The sequence below is a fragment of the Trichomonas vaginalis genome, chromosome IV, assembly GCF_026262505.1.
Source record: "Trichomonas vaginalis G3 chromosome IV, whole genome shotgun sequence".
Classification (NCBI taxonomy): domain Eukaryota; phylum Parabasalia; order Trichomonadida; family Trichomonadidae; genus Trichomonas; species Trichomonas vaginalis.
The window spans coordinates 18,976,232-19,002,761 of record NC_067206.1 but is presented as its reverse complement, the minus strand read 5'-3'; the positions used below and the strand labels follow the sequence as shown (position 1 = coordinate 19,002,761).

Sequence of the window (26,530 nt, the reverse complement as noted above, 5' to 3'; positions counted from 1 at the left end):
TCTACATACAAGTAGATGATGGTAAACCCATTAGAGTTGTTTTGCTATGATTCCTCCAATCTTATGATGAGAAAAATCATATCAAAACAGCTCTAATCGAACATTCTACACAGCTTAGCATCCAGCTAGTTCCAAGTAATGCGATTACAACATCAACGGCCAAAGCCTTTCAGAGTCCTTTAATCATTTCTTCTCATCTCAATGTGAAGTGGCCCCAAACGAACTACAAGCTGACGTTACAACGCATTACAACCCGGTTAATACGAGCATATACATTAGAGCTGCTTTGTTATGATCTCCCTCATCAATTGATGAGAGATCTCATTATGAAGCAGCTCCAATCGAACTAAAAACCTACATACAAATGAGTGAAAACAAATTCATTAGAGTTGTGTTGCTTTGATTTCTCTCATCAGAAGATGAGAGATACCAGAACAAAACAACTCTAATCAAACTTTCTACACAACTCAGCACAGTATCAATGCAAAGTAATGCGTCTGTATCGTTAACAAGCAAAGTTGTTTCGGGTCCTTCCATTTTGGAAGAATTCGGAACAACTTTGCGAATTGATAGTGTAAACCCATATACATGAAAGCGTGCATGCATAAAGACAGGTATTGTCACCAATGACTACCTTCCCAGCTATGAGTGATCAGAGAATTACCATCTCAGGCTTTTTGAGAACGTTTCAGCCAGGACTCTCGTATGTTGACTGTGAGAAAGGCATCCTTTATCTGAAATAGATGCTTTTCCAACAATCAAATTCGAAGATCTTCGACGTTGTTGTAAAAAGAGAAGGAGAAGGAAAGAAGAGGAAGGAGAGGAAGAAGGAAAGGAAAAGAAGAAGAAAAAGAAGGACATATTAAATATAATGCGCACTTAATAGTGCCGAGGCGGCGGCAGAGCCGCCGAGGCGCGATTTTTTTGACCCTATATTACCGCACGGCAATGTTTTTCTCGATTTTGTACAGCCCTAGCAATGAGTAAAATTAACAAAGTTTCGAAGATTTTTTCCCTCTCAATATGTTTTGGTTCAAGTCTATTTTTCTGGTTCCAGTCTATATTCCCGACGTCAATTCAATCTTCTTAAGAAATTCTGCTTCCATTTTATGTTGTTCGTTGTTGATTTCTAAAATTGCACCTAATTCGCCTGAAATCGTGGAATACATAGATAAATTATTTATCATTTCTTAAAAAAAACCAGTTATGGGGTATCCTGTGTTCAAAGATGTTTTTGTAATTAAAGAAGAAAAACGAGGATTCGGATCAGAATATATGACAACATTACCTTCTCTGTCACCATATATTGCACAGCCAAATATATGATTACTTTATTTTTTCCAGATAAACTTTATGATTTGTTTTTCTTTTCTGATAGATTTATAAAAAAATTAAAGAATTTAATTCGAAAATAATAATAAAATCAATTTTTAACATTATTATTGTAATTAACATTAACAGATTCTGGAGGGTAAACATAAACACCTTCCTTTTGTTGCTGTTGTGGCTGTTGCTGCTGTTGATGAGCTCCTTGGAGACCTTTAATCACGTCTTCCAACAAGTCAGCAATTCTATCTGTCTGTTCTTTAACTCCATACCAAGTTAATTTTGGTGGATCGAAGAAATCAAGATTCTTCTGCATTTTTGTTCTTTCCTGGAGCCATGTTTCTGCGTCAATAATATTTCTCAATATATTCCTGACGTCAGGACGATCTGGTTGTTTCGATTTCGGAGATAAACTCCATTTCGAAATTTGTTCTTTGGCAAATTTGATAGTTTGCGTAAGATTATGCAATGCCTGAGGTAGTAGTTCAGCATTTTGAGCTCTTGTGAAGACAGAAGAAAAGGCATCTTCCAATAATTTATATCTGTAACGTAATGTAGTGATATTATAAGTCTTCTGAGACAAGAACCATCTGTTTGTAACCTTTGCTGCTGTTTCAAGAAGCTTCCTTTCTTTTTGTGTCGTATAATTCGGGTTCGACATCAAAACTTCTGTTGTTTGAAGGAGAAGCTGTTCCATTGAGTTGATAGTCTTCTGTAATTCGATTCTATCATCTTCTTGCTTAACAATTTTCCTTCCTGTGAGCAATAATTGAGCTCTCCAAGGTTGGAACAATTTACTCTTAGGGTTTTGGAACCTCCAACGTCCATCTTTGAGTTGTCTGAACGTTGTGTTCTCTCCTGCTTGGTTCCAGATCATGTAATAATTTGATCCAGTTGGGAAATACTCTCCGTTCTGCTTTACCCAGTATTTTTCGTCTGGTTCTAGTACTATCCCTTCAAATGGGAGAGTTTTGTCTGGAGTTTTAACTGTCATGTTGTAAATCTTGAGAGACGTGTAATTTAATGGCGGCAATTGATATTCTGAGCTTAATTCTGCGGAGAGCATTGCAGCAGCTGATGCAAGCATTTCATCTTTGGACATAGAAGTGTATACTTTTGCAGCTTTGAAAGTTCTCTTGATAATTGACTGAAAAGTAGGGATTCTTGAGCTTCCGCCAAGCAAATACACTTTGTCCGGTATCTTCTTAATGCGCTGAGCTGTTTGTTTGATTCTATCAAGTAAAGGTGAAATAACTTCCAAAACATTGTCAAGAGTTACTTGATAACGGAAATCTCCATTCTCGTCAATGCTATCTATCATTCCGGATACTGTATCCATAATGGTTAGTTTTTCTTTAATCTTTTTGGCTTCCATCAATAAAATTTGTTCAATTTTAGGAGTAATTGTATGATTGTATTTTTTAGCAAGTATATCGGCAATTGCGACATCGATATCGCGACCACCGATCGTATCATCGAAAGAATACTCTTTTTCAACTGAATATGAAGTTGTGCCTTTTTTATAGTTTTGAATTAATACGAATTGTAGGTTAGATGCTCCAAAGAATACAAACAAAACTTTTTCTCTCTTAAGGCCCGTTTTTCCAGAATTATGAAGGAAATACCAATATGCAGCGGCTTTTGTGCAATCAGCGATATTCGGTTTGAACCCATTATCTTTTGTCATAGCTGCTAGCGAATCTCTTTCTTGCTGTGGATAAAATTTCGGAACAACAATAGTTAAATATTCTGATTTAGCTTGGGGAACTAGTTCTGTAACTGTTTGATTGATTCTTCTCAAGGCTCTGTAAATTGGGATTTCCGGTAATAAGCCTGAAATTAAAATTCTTTCATCATAATAAAGAGATGGCTGTCCCCAGAGGCGTCTGTTTTGTGAAAGATCAGTAAGTTCTGTTGTTGGTACTTTTGCCATCAATGTTGAAGCATAATGGATTGTGCTGTTAGGATTTTTCTTTGCAAGATTTAAGTTGTTGAAATGGAATTCAAATTTATCGATATCTGATTCATTTATTATGTCTGGAACTGTTCCATCTTTTGGAATAATTGTTAAAACTGTAGGGTATGAAGTTTCACTATCTGCTCCGTGTAGAACTTCGAATGTCTGTCCTTGGCGCAAAATAGATGCTCTAAGCTGTTCAGCACCTACATCTACACCTAAAAGGATTGATGAAGAAAGCGAAAAAAGAAGAAGGAGTATTATTTTTTTTATAAATTCAATTCGGGTCAAATTTGAGAATAAAATATAAAAAAGGGGTGAGGGAAAAACAATCCCAAAATCCTCATGGTGTTCAAAGCAATGAATTTAGCTGGAGCGACCGAGCAGGAGCCGACGGTGGATGGTTTGGAGGATTTGCAAGTCATCATGATGATTAGAAAGTTCATGGGTTTTAACTTCTAACGCAGCTTTACAGATCTATAACAATGATAGGTGCTACATCCGAAGACCAACTATTGAAGAGTTCTCTATGTGCAGTATTGCAATTTATAGCCCTGTTCCCGATGAACAATCGCTTGTTGTATTCTTGCACTAATCGAAAGAGATGGAGAAATGGAAGATGATATCATTGTTGTTTAGACCGAAATGTCATGTGAAATTTGACTATGTATTTAAATACGATTATCGCAAAATAAAAAGCAATATTTTTCTGAAATTGCATATTGTCAGAAGTGATTCCATCCCAATATGTGGAGCTTATCTTCTCGTTATGCCAAATACCTGGGCCTAGTCATGCATATCTATAAATTTTTTTTGATTAGATTTTGCGCAATTACAGACAATATTTGTCATATGATAGTATGGGAATGTTATATTTCTATATTTATGCAAGAATTTTAAGGGTGCACACGAGAGGATCATGTAAACTTCAGAATTTAGAACCTTATTTTTAGGCATTATCTTGGCTACCTATTTAGGCTCGAAAAGCAAAAAATATCAAAAAATACAACTTGAGTCCATTATGACCCTTTCATGGAGGTAGTTTTTATCCGCTAGTATTTTCCCTTTGAATCTCTTTACAATTCGAAATCAAATTCAAAACTCAGTAGAAGAAAGGAAGAATCGACTTACTACGGTTGTAATACGAATAAATACATATATTTAATTATTTTTATTTACATAATAATTGTTTGAAGCTCATATTCCATCAAATTTTTAAATAAAAACATTAAAATGTTGAAAATGTTCATATATTTTAATAGGGTTTTGGCACTTTATTGAGGAATTACTACATACATAGTCGAACTGAACTTGATATTTTGAAATTTAAATTATTTATCAAAATTAAAATTTAACTTGAAATTTATAATTATTTAGTCATATTTTGCATAATTCTAAGTAGATTTTGTAAAAAATCAAGAAAGAAAAATTTTAACGTGCTTTATTTTTTCTTTTTTATAATAATACATATTATTATATCATTAACATATTCATAATGTTTCACCCTTTCAAAAATATAATCCTCCTCCTCTCAAATAAACGTACATACGGGTGGCCTCTTTTTTCAAAAAATTAAAATTCGAAATTTTGGGCTCAAATATTAGAGATTTTTTCAACCTTCAACGATATATGTTGTCTATATCAGACCTCCTTTCTTTTTGATACAAAAAAAAAAAAAAAAAAAAGGTAGTGGGGCTTCCAGGCACTTCGTGCCCTCTAGCCCCCCGTCACTTTTCTGTCACTTTTCAGGAAAAAACATTTTTATTATTATATATAAATGAATTTTACAAAACCACCGTTACCCTTCTTTGGAAATAAGAGTAGATGTAAAGATATTATATTGAGAGAACTTAAGAAACTACCGAATGGTCTAACATTTGTAGACTTGTTCGGTGGAAGTTTCTATATATCTCATTTGTGCCATACAATATTTCCTGACTCAAAGATTATATGCAATGACTTCGACAACTATATGAACCGTCTCAAACATATACCAGACACAAACAAAATATTGAAAGAGTTAAAAGAAAAGATACCTATAGGTAAGATGGAACGTATACCATTAGATAAGAAAAATACTGTCAGAGAGGTTTTGAAAAAGGCAGAGTATATTGACTGGGATAGTATATCTGCTAGACTATTATATAGTGGTGCTATAAGAGTTCATGACATTGAAACACTTATGTCAAAAGTTTTATATTCTAACTATAAAATGTTTTCAAAGAGGACATAGAAAAATATATGAGGGTATAGAGTTTGTGAGATGTCATTGGACAGAGTTGTATGAAAAATATAAAGACAAGGAAAATGTTTTCTTTATAGTGACCCGCCGTTCTTTAACACATGGGATTTTCAATACCAAGTAGATGGACTTTGAGAGACTCTTTAGAAACTTTTAGACGTTTTACATAACCATCCATGCTTTTACTTTACATCCGATAAAAGTGGTTTGGAAAGTTCATGAGATGGTTAGAGGACATACATGACTATGAGTTTAGATACGATAAGATAGAATATGAGAGAGGTCCTATAAACTGGAGAAAGTGTCATAACAAAGAAATTTTACTAGTAAGTAAATGTGGTTGAAATAGGACTACTTGTTTTAGGTTTTTCCATTGTGTCATTTACTTATTTTGACGTGGCAGAAAGATATAGAGAATATGAAGATGAACCAATGCCTGCAAATGTTCAGCATATGTACTCGTAAGAGATATTTTTATCTAATATTAAATGGACGCACAGAACTTAGCGAATGCACAGCAACCTGGACAACCAAACCCAGAGAATATTCCAAATGAAGTTAGAATACAAACTGCAATGGCAAACTATGGTCAAGTGCCAACAGATGTACAAATGCAAACTGCCATGTCAAATGACGCTGCGTTAGGCTTACCACCATGGTATGCAAATATGAGATGGAAAGAGTTTTATACAAACCCTGAAGTGGGATATAAACAACTTTATGCAGATGACGCGAACACAGGAGTTGACCCAGATAATTTTTCTACCAGAGGAGAAACAGAATGTATGAGCTCCAGTTAAAGAATGCTATGGAACTCAACAGGAAACGTAAGAGACTAGGCGACATTAGATTTTTACATATAGTAAAATGGGTTTCTTTGGAAGAATAGGAAACTTTTTCGAAATGTTGGAAGAGGTATATGGAATGGAATAAAATCTGTCGGAAGAGGAATTTGGAACGGAGTCAAAAATATTGGTAAAAGAGTAGGTCAGTTCGTTGGTATTATACCTAAAGACCCTGAACCAGAAGAACAAGCTCCTGTTATACAACAGCCTGAACCTGCACCACAGTCTAGTTGGCAACCAAATCCAACACCTCAACCGTATTAAAAGATTATATTTTACCGTTCGATAGTAGTTGTATATGAAACTAAGTTCTAAGTAAAACGCATGGTATAATGGAACTATTCTCTTTCTTCCATCTGTTGTAAACCATACTTGAAAGTCTGAAATACTTCCACTTGGTGGTTCGTATAACTTTGTAGGTTTTTCGTAAAAGTCATTTGCCAAGCATAAAAAAGAGTTTTGTGCACCAGAAAATGAAGCATGAACTATAATAGCATCTGAGTCGAAAACATTTTCATATGTTCCATTAGGGTTTTCGACTTCATAAAAGTTCGGGTGTACTGGATATTCTGCAGGCTGATTTAACATCCTCAAAAATCTATACCATGCCAAGTTGTTATATTTTGTAGAAATATAAACGTCTTCTCCAAGGTCTTCTATTCTATTGAATTTAACAGTTGCATTTTTCCTGTCATATATAATATCGAGATGGTACTCTCCTTCGTCAATGTTGTACTGTTTTGCATATTCGAGATAGATATCGTTTATTTTTTCTTGAAAAGCTTGAAGAGTTGTTTCTAAGTTTACAAGCAAATTCACTTGTAAAAGTTTTCCCTGTTCAAATTTCTCATACGTACGTTTTTCTTTGTTATAGTATCGAACTTCAAAAGCGACCGTAAATGGGAAACCATGTATGGCTTCTGAAATGAACTTCATTCTACGAAAGCCAATAGCTTTTGTGACGGATGGGTCTCTTAACCATCTTAACGGGTAGTCAAAACGATAGCCTTCATGCTTTACGGTCTCTGTCTCAAACTTTTGACCGACATTCGTAAAAAGTTCATCTAATGGTTTAGTTGTAGCAACTCTTGAATTTTCTTTTTCTATTGAAAGCATATTTTATCTAGAATAAAAATGTCGAAAGAAACAGCGTCTATGAGAGAAATACAACACAACCGACAACTCATTTTGCAAGCTCTAAATAAGAACACAACAAACTTTTCAAACTATTCTAAGATATCTGAGTCATTGAAAGAAGGAAACTTAAAACTGACGATAAACCCAATGACAGATGAGTTTCTATTTCAAGACAGTAAGAACCATACTGTCTGTGTAAATCCAACAAAAGGAACTTTAAACGAGAAACCTATAAAAGAACTTCTTTTGAAAGCAGATGTTGACAACAAAGCTGACAAAGAGTATGTCATTGAAAAAGTTCAAGAAGAACATGACAGAGCAGATGCAACATATGCAACAAAAGAACATACTCATCCTGAACTAGCAGACAAAACATATGTTGACAATAAAATGTCAAGTGAAGTGACAAGAGCTGAAAACGAATATTCTAAAAAGACTCATACACATACCATTGCAAATATTACAAACTTACAAGAAACCTTAAACAGGAAAAGTGACGTTGGACATACACATACCATTGCAAATATTACAAACTTACAAGAAACCTTAAACAGGAAAAGTGCCGTTGGACATACACATACCATTGCAAATATTACAAACTTACAAGAAACCTTAAACAGGAAAAGTGCCGTTGGACATACACATACATCTTCTGAAATAACAGACTTAAACGTTAGCCTTGAAAAGAAGGCAGATAAGAACCATACACACGATTTCTTCGCAACTGTTGGTATAGAAAATATTGCAGGAACGGTTGAAGAACCTGATGGAACTGGTGGGGATGTATTAAATTGGAAACCTCCTAACTTTCCACAAGGTTTAACATCGGAGGATGACATAACGACGATGAAATACACTAGATGTAGAAATGTCTATGTCATGGAGGATGAAAACAATGTTAAATTCACTGCTCAAGATTTATATGACAACAAAGCTGACAAAACATATGTTAACGATGAGTTAGATAAAAAAGCTGACAAAACATATGTTAACGATGAGTTAGATAAGAAAGCTGACAAAACAGAGCTTCAAACGTTAAAGACAGAAATACTTCAAACACTATATCCTATAGGTTCTATTTACACGTCAATGAACTCTACCAGACCAGAAGTAGTACTTGGTTGGAACTTGGACTCAAATAGTCGACAGGTTTTTGTATTGTGCAAACTCTTCAAAGGAAACAGGTGGGAGTAAAACGATTTCAGGTGAAAACCTACCTGCACACAGTCACTACATAGATTTAAGTACATCTCAAGCAGGTTGGCATAAGCATAGATTTTGGGATTGGTCAGAATGAAAAAGGTAAAGGATATGATGTTAAAGACGACGTTAAGTTTGCTATAAATTGTTACTGGAGTGACACTCAGGGAGAAGGAAACCATACACATCGCGTTTCAGGATATACAAACAACGGGACAAAGTAAAGACTACATGCCACCTTACATGACAGTTTACGCATGGTATAGAATTGCTTAGTCGTCATTTTCAACTTCTTTAGCATATTCGTCAGGAGTTGTCTTATATTTGTTAGGAACTGTCTTTGAAAGTATACCACCTTGAACTTTGACAAGTTTGAAACGAGGTCTGACAATAGTAGTTTTATCTTCTGCTTGCAGGTCTGTACATTTTGCCATGTTTGCCTAAAACTTCATAATATTCTCTTGTATACTTTCTTCTATTTTTACGAACACGAATGTGAGTACCTGTCGAGTTCCCATTGTTGTCATAGTCAATAGTATTTTCATATGGGTCGCGTTTAGGTATTTCTATTTTTACTTTGTCACCTTTCTTAAGTTTGAAGCCTGGCATTCTTTCTTGTTTGTCTCTTTTGACTAAACTATTAAATATATAGTCTTTCTCTAAGTCAGGGTTGTTTTTCATTTCTTCGGGGGAGTGGTTTCCCAAACCTTTTTGTTTACGGCTATTGTAAATATTTAAAACTTGTCTCATCTTTGCCATGGAGAAGTGTCTATATTTGTCGTCATATGACATTTCATTTCTACCTCACCACCTTGTGGTTGGTTTAAGTCTCTTAAGATTTTTATACAACTGTCAATGACACCAAGAGCAGAATGGTTTTGGTCGACAATGAAATATTGGTTTACATTTTTTGAACGCAGATAGTTTTTAATATCGTCTGATTTGAAAGAACTTTCACAGTCAGATGTCAGTTTTGTTGGATGGTATTTGTCAACGAATATTGTCAAAGCAGTTTTCACATCTAAAATATTTTTGGACTGAATGGTATGGCTTCACAGTATCTTGTGTTTTGACCGACAAATATTAGCCAGTATGGTGGTCCATCTTCTCTATACCTCGGAATGTTTTCCAAGATATCCATAAACCAAGCATTTGGTGTTGAACTAAAGATTTTTATCATGAGTGCTTTCTTTGTTGCCTTAGAAACATAGGGGTCCTTGTTTGGATTCGTCATTTTTTACCCATAAGAAATGGGTTTATTTGGCGCATTAGCAGGAGTTGCATCCAGATTTTTGCCCGCAGTGGGAACAATAGCCAGAGGTGTATTTGGAGTTGGAAGGAAGATTTTGAGTACATTAGGTATACTTAAAGAGAAAGCACAACCTATTATACAAACTGTACAGAAAGGTTGGGATGTAGCACGAGATGCAGCAAATCTTATTCCAAATCCTGAAACAAGAGGAAAAGTTCAAGGATGGATGGACAATGTAGGAAGACAAGCAGGAAACTACTATAACAAAGCAAATGACTACTATAACCAAGCAGGCACTATATGGACCAAGGTGAAAGATTCTTTAACAGAGGATATAACCATGCACAACAGTGGGTAAACAACAACCAACCGCAACCGCCTCAAACGTGGGGAATGTAAATTTTTTTACTGAGATGAAATGAACAATACAGCATTGAGACAAATGGGTTCAAGATGGATTTGTCGGCTTCCAGCAGTTACACAACCACGTGTTTGTCAAGTTCTTCCTATACCTCAGGAAGTTTTAGACCGACTTAAAAAACCTAAACAACCAGTTGAAAACAAACCAAACTAAAATTTTTTACTGAGATGAAATGACCGAAGAAGTTGAAACGGTAGATTTGACACCACAAACAAAAAGTTCAGAACCATTGTCAAAACCTGTCAAAGAACTTACAGATGAAGAGAAAAATTCAATAATAGAAAGTGCCAGGTCTGGAAATACAAACCCTAACTACAAAGTCACTTTTCATAGAAATGGAACGGCTAGTATCTCAAAAAAGAAACAGACTCTCACAAATAAAATATTGAAGTCTGAAGGAGCTTTCGAGACAACAGATGGAAAAGTTTACTTCACTGACCAACAGTTCATTATAGAACATCTCATTGACTTAGAGTCGAAATATTCTAAACTTTACAACAAACACAAAAAGTTGAAAGGAAAACAAAAACAAATGGCATATGATATTTATGAAGATGTTGACGACACAACATCCTGCAAGTGAGGTAAAGTCAGAGGAACCGAAAAGTGACGAAAAACCGATAGAAGAAGAAAAACCAAAAACTGAAGATAAACCAAAACCAAAGTTTAGTTTCAATACTAAACCAAGTCAACCTTCATTAGCTGGTATGGGTTGGCGTCAAAGACTTATGGCAGCAGGCGGTTATGTTAAGTAAAGAAAAAAATATTTTTTTATTTTTATAAAAATGCCCCCATATAGAATGGATAGAAAATCTGCTAGAATAAAAGCAGAGTTGCAAAGATATGGTTGGAGAGTTTCGAAGAAGTTTAAATATAGGAAGGGAAAGCCAATAAAAGTCTATGACAAATTGTCTGGTCTTCGCTACGAAATGGACCTAGAAACAGCACGTGCAAATTATCCAAACAGACTAGAGAGGTTAGAAGAAGAACGTCTTATGGACATGCCTTTCGATGTTAGTGAACCTCAAGTTGAAGGACACGACGGCTTTGCCAGATTCTACTGGAAACATGACGAACAATTGCATCCTTTGAGAAGGAAAAAAGGTAGTGCAGAGAATGGTCATGCTCCCATGGAAAGAACAAGATATGCATATGAGAAGTATCGTGAAGTTAGAAGTCAAATTACATCTGGTCGAACCTTTACAGTAAACTTTGACGAAGGAAAGAACAAAGAAGGCTTCATGGGAGTACTTGCTGCCATACAAGACGGAAATAAGAAAGGATACAATCTCAGACTAACCGTAACAGATTTAGATGGTCACATTTACTATGCGCATGGCAATGAACAAACAGCCGCACAACTTCTTGACGCTTTCAAGACTACAAAGAGAGAACAAATGGTTGACTCCGACTCAGACATTTTGAATGCAATTGAAGGAATTGCAAGTGTCAAGTTCGAATGGTACCAACCTAACCCTCAAGCAGTCAGACAACATGCTGGATACTTCCCCTTCATAAATAAGTCTGACATTGACTTGACAAGGTATGGAATTTACAATTCAATTGAAACAATTGTCAATGAACCTTGTATTCTTACATGTCTCAGGAACTCTGGTCTTGTTTCAGAAGAGAAGATGAAGTATCTTGAGTCATGTGTGAAGACAAGGTACATTCTCAGAGGTCAATTGGCTAAAATTGCACCGTTGGCAAATGTGAATATCCGAGTCAACATTCCGACTGAGAAAGGTTCTTCACATGACGACTATGTTGTTGACAAAGACTTACCATGGTTGAAGATTGTAATTGTCCACAACCACTTCATGTTGAACGAAAGTCTTACAAACCCATTGTTCGGAAAAGGCAAGTGCAACATTGTCAGAGCTGTTAACATTCTTTTCGAGAAAGGTTTGTTGGAACCAATTCCAGATGACAAGCTGACAGAAAGTTTTGTACCAAAAGACGAAACAAACTTTTCACTGTTAGCAAGACCAAAAGTTGTTCCAGACAAAGTTCTAGTACAAAAGAAGTACACAGTTCCAAAAGGAGTTGGATTGTTCGGATACCAACCTGAACCAGAAGAACTTCCAATGAGGTTGCAAGAACTTCAAGATGCTATAAACAAACTTCCATTGAGACATCCAATTGACGTCAAATTGTATTGGAGAGCATCTGAGTTAGGTCAGAAGGTTTTATATGAAACAGGTTGCTTCGACGATGTTTATGAGATAACAGGAGAAGTTTCTCAGAAGATAAGAGACTCACTTGAATTTCCACAAACTGGACCGATTGGATGCGACAAGTTCGACTCAGATGAAAAAATATACTATGTCGACCTTAACGCTGCGTACATGAGGTTCGTCCAATATATCCCGACTGGAATTCCAAACGAAGATGGTGAGTTCCCAGGAAGGAACTATACAGTTGGAAAAGTCATACAACAACTGTATGATATTAGGAAAGCTTCAAACCCCAAACTTGCAATGACACTCAAATTGCTTATGAATTCGACATGGGGATATTCCATTAAAACCTCAAGAGATGAAGAGTAAACATTATGAGAAGGTCGACAACTTTGTTGAAAGGTTTTCTCCTTTTGTTTTGAAATACGAATTTACCGAAGGTGAAAGTGGCTTAGTAACCACATTAAAACCTATTGTCGAACATTGGTCTTACCCTCAGTTCGCAAAAGCAGTCCTTGACGAGTACAACAAATTCTTCTCCGAAGTCAAATCCAAAGTCAAGGTTTACTATGAGAACATCGACGCACTCATGACGAACGAAGAAGGATACAACAAACTCATTGAAATGGGAATGGTCGGTGAAAAGATGGGTCAATTCAAATTGGACAAAATTTTCACCGAAGTTCATGTCCTCTCCAAGCGTAAGTACTGGGGTGTTAAAGAAGACGGCACAGAAATAAAACATTGCATGAAATAAAAAATTTTTATATTCCTTCCTAGCTAATTTCCGTTTAATTTCATGGTCGCCCTCGGAGTCTTTGAATCGGACAGGTCGAGTTACACCATTCTTGGTCTCAAACTCATATATAACCTGTTTGTCTGTATTTTCGTCGACTATGGCACGAGACACGAACATTGACCAAACGGACAAAAAGTGTCATTTCGGATGGTCCGCAGCCAATCGCATTCGAGCACTTCGAAGAAGCCTTACGTTCCAAGGGAGAGGGTGTCTGGTGCAAGGCAGAGGTCATGAGACTCTACGAGCAGTACATCCTCAATGCCTGGGAGGACAAATCGTCCTTGGATTGGCAATTCTACCAACTCCTCTGGGACGACCTCCTACGCAACTGGGATGACGAAAGAGTTCAATTCAGAGGTCAGGAACTAATTTTGCAAATGACCATTAATTTAAGCCGCTTACGCAACTAAAAACTTAAATTTACTTGGGGTTTCCCCCTAAAATAAAATTTTTTTACTCTTAGAACCACTCGAGGTTCTCCTTACGGTTGTTGAGCTTGTCACCGTCAATGTGTCTGACCTTCGTCTTCTTGTTTGGATTTGGAACCCATTGCATACCGACAAGCCTTCCCATGGAAATTTACCGTAATTTCGAAGGGTAAGGGTCAAGTGTCCCAAGTTGTTGAGGACTGGGGTAAGAACCTTGCCTGTCGCCTTGTTGCGGATTTTGTATGGGTAGGGTTGGGAAATTTCGTAAGCGTCATCGGCAACAAGGGTTGCCCAAACTTCCTCTTCTTCGTGTTTCTCTTCTTCTTCCTCTTCTTCTTCTTCCTCTTCTTTCGAAATTCCTTCTTCAATTTGGTACTCACGAATTACGGTGTTGATGTTCTGTCCTTTCCGAGTACCTTCCAGATGGCATCTATCTCTTCGAAGAAACGGTAGATGAGTCTGGCAAGGTCTCGGTTCTCTCTCGCGTAAATGCGCAAGGTTTCCGTCAAATCATTCAGGACTTTCTCATTGGAAGCTTGGTTCATGAGGAACTCACCTTTAAGTCCCTTCATCTCTTCCATAAGACTACTTTGGAGAGTCTTAACGGTGTTTGTCAGATGAGCTTTCAAATTCAAAATTTGAATTTGAACTGGGCGCTTGTCTGGCAACATTGAAAGGACATCTGCCATTGTGTTCGGCTTCGGTGCTTGTTCGGACATCGAAAAAATGAAGTGGTTTGAGAATGACGGTTTTACTTCAAAAAGCTTGTTATGACGGTTAAGTCATACAACAAGTTTAAAATAATATCTTGTTCTTCTTCTGAACGTTTGTTGTCTCTTCCGATAAAAGTTTCGAACATGAGAACCAAAAAACGTTTTTTGAGATTGCGGAAGAGTTCAGGCAAACGTTCATATTCTGGATATGTTGGGAGCAGTTCGAAACATCTGAGCTGACTTTCGGACAAAATTGGGACAATGTCAGAAAATTCATCTTTGGTCGGACTGCTTGAAGGTAAGTCCCTTACATGTAAGTAGCTCTGGTAAAGTCTTCTCATTTCTGCTAACTTTTGGAGTATAGCTTCGTAGTTTAGAAGTTTTAATTTTAATTGTCTTATTCCACTCTTTACTTCTAAACGGTAAGTATCCATGAGGTCAAGAGTAGCTTTGGTAGCTTTAAGTGGAGCTATCTGTTCCTTGACTTGTGCAATTTTGGTTGCAATTGTGGTTTGAGCTCCTTCAAGTTCGCCGTCTATGTCGTTCTCAAACCTTCAACCATGGCTTGAAACTCTTCATCGGTCCATTGAGATTGGTGTGGGACGAATTTAACTTGCTTCATTCAAAAAATGAAAAAAATGTTTTTACTCAAAGCGTGCCATGTATATGGCTATAAGAAACTTACCAGAAGGCTTCTTCTTCACATGAGTCTTTGGCAACTTGAGTGTTGGTGTTGGAGTTGGGTCTGGAATTTCAATTCTCTCTCGAGCGCAACAACAGATGTCAGAATAACATTCCCCACTGTCTTTCTTGCCACCATAAATTGTGTATTGACCGAACTTGCATTTGCAGGAAGACCGGTCAATACAAGGTTCACAGTTGAATATGTGTACACATACCTGTTGAGTACGAGTGTGAGTAAAAACATAAAAAAGTAAGTTAAAATGAGATGTTTACTGTAAAGGTACGATGTCGCCTTCTGTGTTTATGAAAAACGCCCGACCCGAGAAGTGTAAGAGTCCTCTGAGAATTTGGGCAATTCGTACAGTTGGGTTCTCTCTGTTTGGAAGTAGTATCCAAGGACGCTTGGCAAAGAACTTCAAGAGGACTTCTTTCTTCACTCTTTTATGTCGTCGAAAGGAGTGTTTTCTGGTATTTGCAGGACAATTCCAGTGTCAATTTCAATTTTAAGCGCACTTCTTCCAGACACCCAGCCTGCAATGGTCTTGTTGACTTCAGATGGCTCAGGTAGTCCTAACTAGCATTTATCTCTATAAGGTAGATTGCCTCATCTGCTGGGTCTATGTCGGTCATTGTTTCAAGACGAGTCTTTTACTTTTTCAAGACAAGTTTTTACTTTTTCAAGACAAGTCTTTTACTTTTTCAAGACAAGTCTTTTACTTTTTCAAGACAAGTCTACTTTTTCAAGACAAGTCTTTTACTTTTTCAAGACAAGACCCGTTATTTTTCAAGAAATTTTTTGGTGTAAAGTTCTCAAATTTGAGAACAGTGGTCTTGATTTCAGACGATACCCGTACTTTTTCAAGACAAGTCTTTTACTTTTTCAAGACAAGTCTTTTACTTTTTCAAGACAAGTCTTTTACTTTTTCAAGACAAGTCTTTTACTTTTTCAAGACAAGTCTTTTACTTTTTCAAGACAAGTCTTTTATTGTTTCAAGACAAGTCTTTTACTTTTTCAAGACAAGTCTTTTATTGTTTCAAGACAATGTCCGACGTACCACCAACCGAGCCCATATCCCAACCAGAGGAACCTAAAGCACCAGCCCCTGCACCTCAGCAACCTCAGTTCCAACAAGTACCTCAGTTCCAGCAAGTCCCTCCACCAAATTACTACCAATTTCCACCTCAAGGTTACTACCAATTTCCACTACAAGGCTTCCCGAACTACCCTCCTCAGCCTATGCCTTATTGCCCTAACCCTTGGATGTTCATGTCAAACCCTCCACCCCAATTCCAATTCCAATCTCAATCCAAGAGAGACCAAGAGTTCGAAGAAGGTCTGAACCGTTTACGCAAAGAGTATGCCACAGCCCCTATGGAAGATGACAGGCTTTCAGTCTCTTCCCTAAGGTCGACCGATTCGACTCGTACCACAGATTCGGTTCGTGACCGTGAAGACTACCTCAAGCAGTCTGAGAGACTCTTCATCCTACAACCATTTACAGTTGGAGCTCTCAAGAACATGCGCAATTACGAAGGTCAGACACCAGCTGGAGACCGCAAAACAGACGTACTCGCAAGAGCAGTCCAACTGGTCAAGACAAAGACTGAGATAGTCGACTTCATTCTTGCAGCTTGCCCATACAAGTAAAAAAATAAACAATTACGAGTTAAACTTTTTACTCTTTCTTTTCTGGGTTGTTTAGAGCTGGTTTCTCTTGTAGGAACCTTTCGTACTCTTCCATGGTCATGTAATTGCGAATTTGGTACGCAATTCCAGGTTCGTTGTTTTTGAACCTTACGTATGTAACGCTTCCATCTTCCTCAGGGAAGTAAGCTGCTAACATCTGACCAAGTTTTCTCGGTGACTCGGAGCTCATTAAAAATGTCACTTTTTAAACGTTAAGTTTTTAGTCTTATTTTACCCTTTGTTTACCCTTTGTTTACCCTTTGTTTGTCAATGTAGTATTGGAGTGCAATTTCTCCAAATTCTCTGTGTCGGAGTTCTTCAGCATTTTCCAAGGTGTACCTGGAGAACTCAAAGAAGTTGTCAAGAAGATACTGCCATGCTGCTCTTCTGAGTTCGTCGGTATTTTGGAAGTGTTGCACCTTCGAGTCTTCGGACATGAAAAAATGACACTTTTTCTATTAAACCGTTTTGGCATTTCTCATGAGTGAGTATAGTTCTGCCGAACCATTGGAAGAGAAGAAGTACTCTTGCTGGCAAAAGACAAAAATAGTTGCCTTAGTTGTCATTGCAATTGTACTCGTAATTGAATTCATTGTACTTCTCTTCACGTACATAAAACTCAAGGACGGCATATGCTTTAAGAAGCTACCATCTTACTAAGACTAAACACTTAGATTTTTCAAGCTTGACTTTTTACAATTTGAATTTTACACCCAAAAATATATTTTAGGGTAGAAGGTTAGATCTAACCTCTTTTCTACCCCGTTTTCTACCCTCTTGAATTTGTCATGAGTTTTCCCGAAATAAAAAATAAAGTTGGTTTTTTTAAAAAAATATTTTTTTATTTTTATTGTAAGAACATGTTAGCAACAACAGCACCAAACTCGTTAGTCATGAACCCAACTTCAATGTTAGTAGAGATGAAAAGCTTCATTCCTTCTTCATATACTTTCGAAACAGAAATCCAGAAGATAAAGCAAGAACTTCTCCAAGGAGATCTAAACTGTAGTGCGAAAGATGAAACAAATGAACAGTATCTTTATGAAATGCAGGATATTATTGACCATCTACCTAAACTTCCTGAAATACAACAACAAAAACTCACTATTCCAGAATTCGATGAAATAGAAGTCAAAGCAACTGACTCAGTAGAAATAAAGAAGTTCATACGAAAGGTTAACTATGAGTTTCTTGGATTTCATTGCAACCACAAAGTCATGGACAAAGATTGCGATATGGTATATAAGAACATCTCTGACATATATAAATCTGGGGAGTTTAAGACCTACGACAACTTTGTTTCGTTAGTTGCAAAATGTGTATGGCAGATAAGAGATAAAGATAGAAGAGGTAAGATATGGAATGAACAGATAAAACCCGCAACTTTTGAGTTAAAGAGAGCAATTGACGCCTTAGTCATACTAGCAGGTAAGGTTTCAGAATATAACGCAAAAATGAACCCACAATGTTCTAAATGTAAAGCAGCAATGAGGAAATATAACTACTCCGTCAAAGAGATAGAACGTATGAGAAACGACTATGCTGACTTAAAGAGGGAGGCAGAGAAACCAACAGAAGATAAAATGGACATGTTGACATTTCTGAACAAAAACTATCCAACAGCAGAAGATTTCCTTCTGTCTGACGTCAAGAAGAAATATAAAGAAACTTTCGGCATTGTGAAAACATTCGATATCCTTCGTGAAGAAATAGAAGCTACAAAACTGTTTAGAATTTCACGAATTCACAATGTTTACCATGTAAAACGCTTATAAAATAACTGGGGTAGAAAAGAGGTTAGAAAACGGGGTAGATATACCCTTCTACCCTAAAATATATTTTTGCTGAAAAAAATGACCAAATTTCATGAAATTTCTCTAGACCGACTTTTACAGGGGTAGCCAAAACTCATGAAAATCGTAAAAAATAAGAGAGTATTTTGACAACTTCAAACAAGTAGGGTAGATGCACTCTTTATTTTTCAAGCTTGACTTTTTACAATTTGAACTTTGTTCGCGTAGATGTGAATTCTGAAAGAAGTATGAGGGTCTTGTATGACTTTGTACTTCTCCCATAGTTCATGTCTGTCAAACTTACCTGCCATGGACTCTTTCATAAGTTCCATGAAATCGTCTTCGGACAATCCAGGGAAAAGTATGATGTCAGTAAGTATTCTTTTAACATCCTTACTTAAACTCTTTGCTGTCTGTACACAAATGACAACTGAGATGTTAAAGTGCCTAAGTTTCTTAAGAATTCGACACATGTCTTGTTCTCTGTTCTTTAACAAAGGATGAGAAGCAAAGTCATCTAAGATAAGAAGACACCTATGAGGGTACGTTTTCCAATCGTACGATTGCAATTTCTTCGAAATGTATTCTATCTCTTTCTGTTTGTTTCTGAAGTGTTTCTTCTCTAATATTCTCTGCATTTCCTCATTTGGGTCTTTAAACTTCGAATTGACATACTCATTTATAGCATTGTACTTCAAAACTCTTCTTTGGTACTTCTTTATCCAATCCAACAACTCAGAGTCTTTTATACATACTAACTTAGACTTTTTTATAATATCTTTGAACGAATTTACGGTTTGGTCAAATTGACCAGAAGTACTACAAATGACTACTAACTCATAGAATGGGTTCTTCTCATCTAGTTCTTGTTGTTGTGCAGCCATTTTAAGATAAGTGAAAGTCTTACCCGACCCAGGTGGTGCGATTAGACCTGTTATACCCATTCTGAGCAAATAAGAACTTGTCATGTATGGGTTTTATCTGAGCATTTTCTAACTTCCTCTTGTTCTTCTTCAAACATTCTCAAATTTCTTGTCAATGTCAGCAAACTTTTTTTCTAACATATATTTTAAAAAATTAAAATTTTTATCTTTTAGAAAATGTCTATGATTTCGCTATCTATATTCGAGACAAGCTTTTTGACAGCAAAACATCTGTCGACCATAAAATCTTACATAGTGTAAACAAGAAAGGTGAATTTGTTCTAAAGTTCTGTTTCTGGAATATGAACAAAACCATAAAACATTACAAAGAGCAGTCTTAAAATTTGTCAATGACAGACTTGTTGACAGAGATGACGCCGATGGAAAGATGAAGTCCAACAAAAGTTCTTAGAATGCAAAGAAGGCACATGCGCTGTTCTTGAAGATGAAATAGAAAACAGAATAGAAGAGCTATTAAAAGGACAAAGAACTTTTACATAAATATGGTTCTGAGAAATTTGACATAACTCCACCAGAGAAGAAGAAGAAGAAGAGAGAAAAGAAAGAAAAGAAAGTAGAAGAAGAGAAGAAAGAGCCAGAGCCAGAGCCAGAGAAAAAGAATTTTGACATGTAAAATAAAATTTTATTTTTAGAACATTTCTGGGTCAATGTCAATGTTCTTCCTCTTTAGGAGCAAAACACTGGTTTAGACTCTAAAATCTTTTTACCCAATTTACCTTGAACTTCAACTATCTTAGACTCATAATATCATAGTCGTCTGCTTTCTTTGGTTCATAAGGTATAACAAGTTTGTATGCTTTTACCTTCTTCGAGTTTTGAGAACTTTCTGTCAAAATTTTCTTTGACTGCTAACAAACCTTCTATGTCTAAGTCTTCAAATTTCGCACCATTTTTAGTCACAATAGCAAACTTAACTGGTTCGATGTTCCAAACTTTGTCACAATGTAGACTTTTCAAAATGGTAGAAGTAAACATTCAAATAAGCGAATGGGTCTAGTTCTTCTTTGACTTCTGTCATGTACTTGTTGACTGAGATGAATTTCATCATCTTTTCTATCGGATAAAAAAATATTTTTTTTAAAATTTACTCATAAAAATTTTTCTTTGTATATACGCCGTTCTGTATGTCTAAAAGATTTTTGACATTTGCCAAGAATGTACGTTTAGAAGCTGCCATATAACCATATTCTTGACAATATTGTTTATATGAATCGTACAATGACCTTTCATCTAAACACTCAAAGTTAGTCTCATCTATAAACAGTTCATATACACTCTTGTTTGCTTCTAACAACGTTTGTCTTTCTTCGGTATGTGGAATTTGTCTTGGATTGAAGTTAGAAATATCTAATGTCATGAAATATGAGAACAAGTGGTTGTAAAAGTTAGGTGTCAAAGTTTCTGCTAAGTCGTCAAAATATTCTGTATCTTGCATATGAGAATCTGACGTTCTGACAACTACATATCTTCTGTCAGAACTTTCTAACTTCATCGGAACAGCGTTGTTTGAAACCATGATGAAATTTGCAACATTTTCACAAACTCTTTGGTCTTTATATTTTCTTTCAACAACTCCAACTTTGTCTGTTATAAGACTCTTCAAAGCATCTGAGTTTAAAACCTTTGTTGTATCTATACTTTGAAGTTCGTTACATACTATAAGTTTCATATTCTCTATTGAAGAGTTAAATTTACCGCAGATGTTTTCTAAGTTTGTCATATTCGGATTCGAATAGCCCTCTAACAGTTTGCACAAAATATCTGTAAAGAAAGTGTTCTTACCAGTTCCTTGTTTTCCAATTACAATGAGAGCAGTTTCATTTTTAGCACTTGGATGTTGTAAGATGTTTGCAAACCAACATAAGATATACTCATAGACTCTTTCGTTTCCATTGCATATAATTTCTTTGACATGGTCTAACCAAGCTTCTATAATATTTTCTTTCCATTCTACTTGTTCATATTTATATCCAGTGAAGATAGAATAGAAGTTTGGAGATGGTGTATAAATTTATACCACGAACTGAAAAATCTTCTAACTTGACAATAAGATATCCCAAGCATCTAACATCTTCATACCAACTTGTACGACTTTATTTTCTTAAGTTTCTGTCTACATTCTTGTTCAGACACTATTGTGCTCTTGGTTTGTTAAAGACAACATCCCATTCTTTCATGACATAACATTCTGGGCAGAGTCAACATAAATGACTAAACGTTTCAAATTCTCGACTGCTTTGTTATAGTCTCTAAATGGACACATATTTCTGAACGCTTGGAAGTCATAAAAATCTGAAACGTCTATTCTGTACATTTTTATAAAAATAAAAAAAATATTTTTTTTATTCTTGACTTTGTTGTTGCATTTGTTCCATTTGTTGTTCTTGAGCTATTTGTTGTTGAAGTTGTTTGTAGTACATACTTTCACCAGTTGCATCTTCCAATTCGAAACTTTCTGCCGTCATTGACAATACATAGGACATAAAAGTTTTACAGGAACAAAGTTTGCGTCAACTAAGGTTAAGTTTATGTTTGCTAAAGTGTTTGAGTTTACTAAAGCTGAAAACTCTGCATTCGAATGAACAATAGGCAAACCAGCAGAGAAAGTGTTGTTTATACGCATGAGTATCTTTTGGTCATAGTAGTTTCTGTCGACATTCGAATAGCACTTTGAACCTAAGTTTGAAACAATATATAAAATAGGTGTATTAAAGTCAATGGAACAGAAAAACCTTGTATGACACCTTTTTCCTGTTATAGGAAACTGTTGGTAGTAAAAACCAGATATAAGTTTTGTATTATAGCTCATATCGTTTATACTAAACTCAGTCGGACATCCAAACATAATGAAACCTGCTCTAGTTGCAGCACATGTTACATCCGTCCTTAAAGTATTAAATAAGTCAACAAAACCTGTTGGTGGTATATCTCTGAGTAAGTATCTTCAAAGAAGTATTTTTTACCATTCACAACAACAACAAAGTCTTCTGGTGTCAAAAGAGCAAAACAGGCTTTAGTCGTCATCGTGTTTAAGGTCAGTTTACAATATCGTCCTTGAGGACTTTGTAAGTTTGTTGTTATAGAATTATATGACTCAGGGTTTTTAGTCGTAATAGTAAAACCACTATGTCTTCTGCCATTTACATATATTTAAAAGTTTTTCTGAAAGTGGAGAAGAACTTCATCTAAACTTTCACATGGCGTTTCTTGAAGTTCTCTGTCTAAGAATTCAAATATTTTGTAAAGACATAGAACTTTCCTTTGTCTACACGAACAAACAAAACAGGGTCTTTCATATCGTTCAAAAGTGTGTAAAGTCCTTTACATGAAATAAAGTCTATATTGTTTTTCTTCAAACATCTTTCAAGAAGTTTGACATTTTTACTTAGCAACTAAATTTTAATGAAATGTTTGGTCGTCAAATATTTTTATGACGTCTGGGAAACTATATTTTAAGTTCAACGTTTCACCTCCTTTCATAACGTATATCTTGTCAATGACATTGTATGAAACACCACAGCAAGCAATGTCGGGTTCTATTTCTTTGATGTTTATATCGTCTGCCTCTGTCAAAAGTTTCAATAGTTCTTTCAAAATTTCATGAGGTGCGATGACATATGAGTTCACTTTTACAGGGTTGTGTTCGACCAAGTTTAACATTATACCCAAAGCTTGACAAATCTTCTCCTGAGTTTTAAGTTTGTCTTTAAGTTGTTGGTAGTTGTCGAATATCTGCAACAGAACTTAAGTCTCTGCTAACTTCAGGATATGTTGGTTGTTCTTTTACAGGAACTATTGTTATACCATCTTCGTCTTCGTATGGTTTCCCCACTTCAACATCTCTTTCTTTGACATTGACAACAACACTTTGACTGTTTGTTTGAGTTGGTGAATTTAACTTCACATCTGCCACCGCCATTAAACCTTTTGAAACACTTACGCTTCTATTTTTCGGAAATGACATTTTACTTAGAATAAAAAGATGGACGTATTCGAGTATCTCTTCGAATTGAAGCAGAACAAAGTTTACACACACAAACAATACAAATACATTGACAGAATAGTTCTTTATACAAACAATGGTAAATGTTATAGAATAGCAATATTTGCTGAACCAAAATATTTCCATAAAGCAAAGAAAGTTGGTATAACTGAAATGGTGAAAGTTCTTGAAGCAGACAAAAATATAACAACAAAACTTACAGATATTTCTAAAGGTAAGTTTATAATACAATTTTATGTCAAAACTGGCGTACTGTCAATATTTGACGGAGAGAAGTCAGTTCAAGAACAACTTACTGACCTGCTGCCAAAATCTGCTCGATGGAAGCTGTCGTTATGCCAATCTGAGGAGCCCCAGCAGGTTTCATCGAACGAATCTTCAAAAGAGCATCTTCCGTGAAAAGTGCTATTGGTTTTGTAAACTTCTTTGCTCTCAATTCATCTGGACCGTCTCTGTCACCAGTATATTGTATTTGAACTGTACCAACAGTTGAAATACCACCCATAAAGTCTTCTGAGTCAGCAAATGGAATGCCAAGCCAAAAGTTTGAACGGTCTCCATTTGTATATTGAGTTTTTTGACCTCCTGTATGAGTCCATACTTTCACATATGGCATAATAGAACTTTGCATTTCAGGGTTTATGGTTGTTGTGAAGTTGTTGTTAAAGTTCATAGCATCTAATGTCAAGTTGTATGACTCATATCCTCAACTGTAGAATATTCTTCTCTTGGATAATATTTGCCATCTATGTTTATATGATATTTAATACCAGGGTTGTAGAAGCAAGAATAGTCATTTATAGTTCGTCTGAACAGTACAACATAGTATCTGCATGTTTCATTGCAGTTGTTAAAGCAATATCTGTTCTTGCACCTGGGTCAGCACTTTGGTTTCCAACTTCACCTGCAAAGTCTTTGACAGATATTTGGTGTATAGGGAACATAAGTGGAACTGCAATATATTTGGCAGCTAAAGCATTTGAAATATCTGGGTCCAACATATAGACTGCAAGTCTGCTTTCTATTCTCTTGCATTCAAACTTTTCGCATGTGAACTTAACTGGGTCCCAAGCATCTCCAGCAGCATTGAAATAATAGTTTACTTCAGTGTTGAGGTTTGAGAAACCAAAGTCTAAGTCAACTTTGTTTTTGCAAAAGTCGGCGAATGACATTTTATTTGTTCCCACTACTTCTGTAAGAGTGAATGGGTCTTGTGTTGGTGCAATGACTAAGTTATTTTTGCTTGGAGTAAGTTCGATAGAAATTTTTCCTGCCCAGTTTGGCAAGTATCTTAAAAACCTGAAGATGAGGAAAGATGACAAAGGAACTCTAAGTTTCAGTTTTACTTTGGTTACTGCTGCTGCAGTTTGTCCAGAAAGGTTAACATAAACTCCTGGAACGTTAGGGTCAAGTCTTCTTATTTTCTCAATAGTTGCATACTGGTCTGTTTGTTCTCTAGCTTGTGGTTGTACTGAGTTTCTCAAAGCGAACCATTCATAGTTTGCCCATGTTACTGTTTGAACTAAGTCAGAGTTAGAATATATCTTATATCCCATGAAAACTTCTGGAGCATATTGGTATCCGACATAGAAAATTCCATTGCAACCTTTCTTGTCAGACAACTTGGCAGAAGGTTTTATTTCAATGTCTTGTTCCACGTATAAGAAAGAGTTGTCAATAGAAATTATATGAAACCTGTCGCAAGCAATATCTACTGTTGTTGAAGAACCTTCTCCAAACTCACCTACGTTTCCATAAGAAACAGCAGTTGTATATTCGTAAGTTCCAGGAACTATTTCTGACCTTCTAATGGCATTGTCGCATTCGTTATACCATTCGGAAACATTTCCATTCATAGCATCCAAAACTGTTGGCGTTATATTCTGAGCGGCGTACATTTCATATGAGTAAAAATATAGAATAGTTGGATTTATATGTCATAATAGAACCCACGTGGACCAAGCTTTACTTTCTTCCTGACTGAGTTTTTAACTCTTCTTTTTCCTTCATTGCCCTCTGCTTGAAGTTGTTGCATCTTTGCCTCATGTTCATCTAGTATGTTGCAAATTTCCCATGTCCTTTTTGCCTTTTGGCTCTGGTCGCCCATCTCAGGTAACCTATATCCTAGAAAGAGTTTGTCATAGTCTGTATTTGAGTCTTCGCGTATTGTTTGCATGACTCTTTCCTGAGTTTCCGGTTCAAGCTCTTCAAACAGTGCCTGTCCATATGGAATATGCTCGTTTCCAAATATATGTTTTTGTAGCCATTCTGGTTTTCTTTCCATGTTACCAACTATATCTTTTGTGAATGGGAAAGCTTTTACCCAATCTTTCAGTCTTGCGTCGTTTATTTCTGTAGTTGGTTTTATTTTGTCAAGGAACATGTTTTTCAATACTAACATTTCATTTGGTACTGTCCATTTGAGTTTTCTTAAATATTCATCCCTTCTCGGTTCATTGTCTGCAAAGTAAGTTTTTATGACATTTGTAAACTTTCGTTTGCAAGGTCATGTACAATAGGTTCTCTTCCTTCTGTCTCCCTAACTTTCTTTCTAAACTCTTCACCAAATATACCATCTCTATGGTTCTGTGTAGTTCTTTGAGATAAATGTTCTAGAACGTCAGGTGTTATATTTCCATCAGCCATGTTCATTTCATACTGGTTCAAAATATCTGCATCTTTCATATCTTTCAATGGCATTAAAGCCGCGCTGAAAATACCAGCTATATCTGGTTCACCATTGACTTCCATTGCGTCTACAACTTCTTGGAATTGTGGTTGTAAGTTTATGAACCACCTATCCGGGTTAGCTTTATGACCCCATCTCATTGTAGTTCCATCGTCTGCAGAAACAAAAGTAGGTTTGTTTCCATCTTGGCTAGGTTCTGAATGAACTTTAAACAATGTTTCATTTCTATA

General features: G+C 36.0%; 12 protein-coding genes and 6 pseudogenes across 18 annotated transcripts, besides 4 other annotated features; 7 read left to right on the top strand and 11 right to left on the bottom strand.

The window, feature by feature from the left end:
* Window positions 1-976: part of a mobile genetic element that runs on past the window's edge.
* Window positions 196-455: a mobile genetic element.
* Window positions 977-1,423: 447 nt separating the features above from the next.
* TVAGG3_0125390 (ATP binding) lies at window positions 1,424-3,259 on the bottom strand (the record flags this gene model as incomplete). The annotated part of the gene is made up of 1 exon (XM_001316965.2): window positions 1,424-3,259. The coding sequence occupies one exon, from the start codon at window positions 3,257-3,259 to the stop codon at window positions 1,424-1,426; it is 1,836 nt and encodes a 611-aa protein (XP_001317000.1).
* Window positions 3,260-4,184: 925 nt separating this feature from the next.
* Window positions 4,185-4,837: a mobile genetic element.
* Window positions 4,838-6,638: 1,801 nt separating this feature from the next.
* Window positions 6,639-7,486, bottom strand: TVAGG3_0125370 (uncharacterized protein; the record flags this gene model as incomplete). Its single annotated transcript, XM_051223741.1, has 1 exon — window positions 6,639-7,486. A coding segment is annotated over one exon (848 nt), but the record flags the coding sequence as incomplete, so codon positions are not given.
* A 453-nt stretch (window positions 7,487-7,939) lies between these two features.
* Window positions 7,940-25,455: a mobile genetic element.
* On the top strand, window positions 9,958-10,358 carry TVAGG3_0125360 (annotated as a pseudogene). The gene has a single exon. A coding segment is annotated over exon 1 (401 nt).
* TVAGG3_0125350 (uncharacterized protein) lies at window positions 10,378-10,533 on the top strand (the record flags this gene model as incomplete). The annotated part of the gene is made up of 1 exon (XM_051223740.1): window positions 10,378-10,533. The coding sequence occupies one exon, from the start codon at window positions 10,378-10,380 to the stop codon at window positions 10,531-10,533; it is 156 nt and encodes a 51-aa protein (XP_051108726.1).
* TVAGG3_0125340 lies at window positions 10,553-11,135 on the top strand (annotated as a pseudogene). Its single transcript has one exon. A coding segment is annotated over exon 1 (583 nt).
* Window positions 11,181-12,060, top strand: TVAGG3_0125330 (uncharacterized protein; the record flags this gene model as incomplete). The annotated part of the gene is made up of 1 exon (XM_051223739.1): window positions 11,181-12,060. A coding segment is annotated over one exon (880 nt), but the record flags the coding sequence as incomplete, so codon positions are not given.
* TVAGG3_0125320 (DNA/RNA polymerases family) lies at window positions 12,919-13,317 on the top strand (the record flags this gene model as incomplete). Its single annotated transcript, XM_051223738.1, has 1 exon — window positions 12,919-13,317. The coding sequence occupies one exon, from the start codon at window positions 12,919-12,921 to the stop codon at window positions 13,315-13,317; it is 399 nt and encodes a 132-aa protein (XP_051108724.1).
* TVAGG3_0125310 lies at window positions 13,819-14,506 on the bottom strand (annotated as a pseudogene). Its single transcript has one exon. A coding segment is annotated over exon 1 (688 nt).
* Window positions 14,539-15,122, bottom strand: TVAGG3_0125300 (annotated as a pseudogene). Its single transcript has one exon. A coding segment is annotated over exon 1 (584 nt).
* TVAGG3_0125290 (uncharacterized protein) lies at window positions 16,227-16,832 on the top strand (the record flags this gene model as incomplete). The annotated part of the gene is made up of 1 exon (XM_001310511.2): window positions 16,227-16,832. One exon carries the CDS (start codon window positions 16,227-16,229, stop codon window positions 16,830-16,832), a length of 606 nt encoding a protein of 201 aa, XP_001310512.2.
* TVAGG3_0125280 (uncharacterized protein) lies at window positions 16,861-17,061 on the bottom strand (the record flags this gene model as incomplete). The annotated part of the gene is made up of 1 exon (XM_051223737.1): window positions 16,861-17,061. One exon carries the CDS (start codon window positions 17,059-17,061, stop codon window positions 16,861-16,863), a length of 201 nt encoding a protein of 66 aa, XP_051108723.1.
* On the bottom strand, window positions 17,114-17,308 carry TVAGG3_0125270 (uncharacterized protein; the record flags this gene model as incomplete). Its single annotated transcript, XM_051223736.1, has 1 exon — window positions 17,114-17,308. The coding sequence occupies one exon, from the start codon at window positions 17,306-17,308 to the stop codon at window positions 17,114-17,116; it is 195 nt and encodes a 64-aa protein (XP_051108722.1).
* Window positions 17,732-18,646, top strand: TVAGG3_0125260 (organellar and viral DNA polymerase type B; the record flags this gene model as incomplete). The annotated part of the gene is made up of 1 exon (XM_051223735.1): window positions 17,732-18,646. One exon carries the CDS (start codon window positions 17,732-17,734, stop codon window positions 18,644-18,646), a length of 915 nt encoding a protein of 304 aa, XP_051108721.1.
* On the bottom strand, window positions 18,853-19,728 carry TVAGG3_0125250 (annotated as a pseudogene). The gene has a single exon. A coding segment is annotated over exon 1 (876 nt).
* Window positions 20,325-20,656, bottom strand: TVAGG3_0125240 (annotated as a pseudogene). Its single transcript has one exon. A coding segment is annotated over exon 1 (332 nt).
* On the bottom strand, window positions 20,693-21,277 carry TVAGG3_0125230 (uncharacterized protein; the record flags this gene model as incomplete). Its single annotated transcript, XM_051223734.1, has 1 exon — window positions 20,693-21,277. The coding sequence occupies one exon, from the start codon at window positions 21,275-21,277 to the stop codon at window positions 20,693-20,695; it is 585 nt and encodes a 194-aa protein (XP_051108720.1).
* Window positions 25,456-25,541: 86 nt separating the features above from the next.
* TVAGG3_0125210 (protein of unknown function, DUF4106 family) lies at window positions 25,542-25,994 on the bottom strand (the record flags this gene model as incomplete). The annotated part of the gene is made up of 1 exon (XM_051223733.1): window positions 25,542-25,994. The coding sequence occupies one exon, from the start codon at window positions 25,992-25,994 to the stop codon at window positions 25,542-25,544; it is 453 nt and encodes a 150-aa protein (XP_051108719.1).
* A 92-nt stretch (window positions 25,995-26,086) lies between these two features.
* On the bottom strand, window positions 26,087-26,362 carry TVAGG3_0125200 (protein of unknown function, DUF4106 family; the record flags this gene model as incomplete). The annotated part of the gene is made up of 1 exon (XM_051223732.1): window positions 26,087-26,362. One exon carries the CDS (start codon window positions 26,360-26,362, stop codon window positions 26,087-26,089), a length of 276 nt encoding a protein of 91 aa, XP_051108718.1.
* Between the last annotated feature and the right edge of the window lie 168 nt (window positions 26,363-26,530).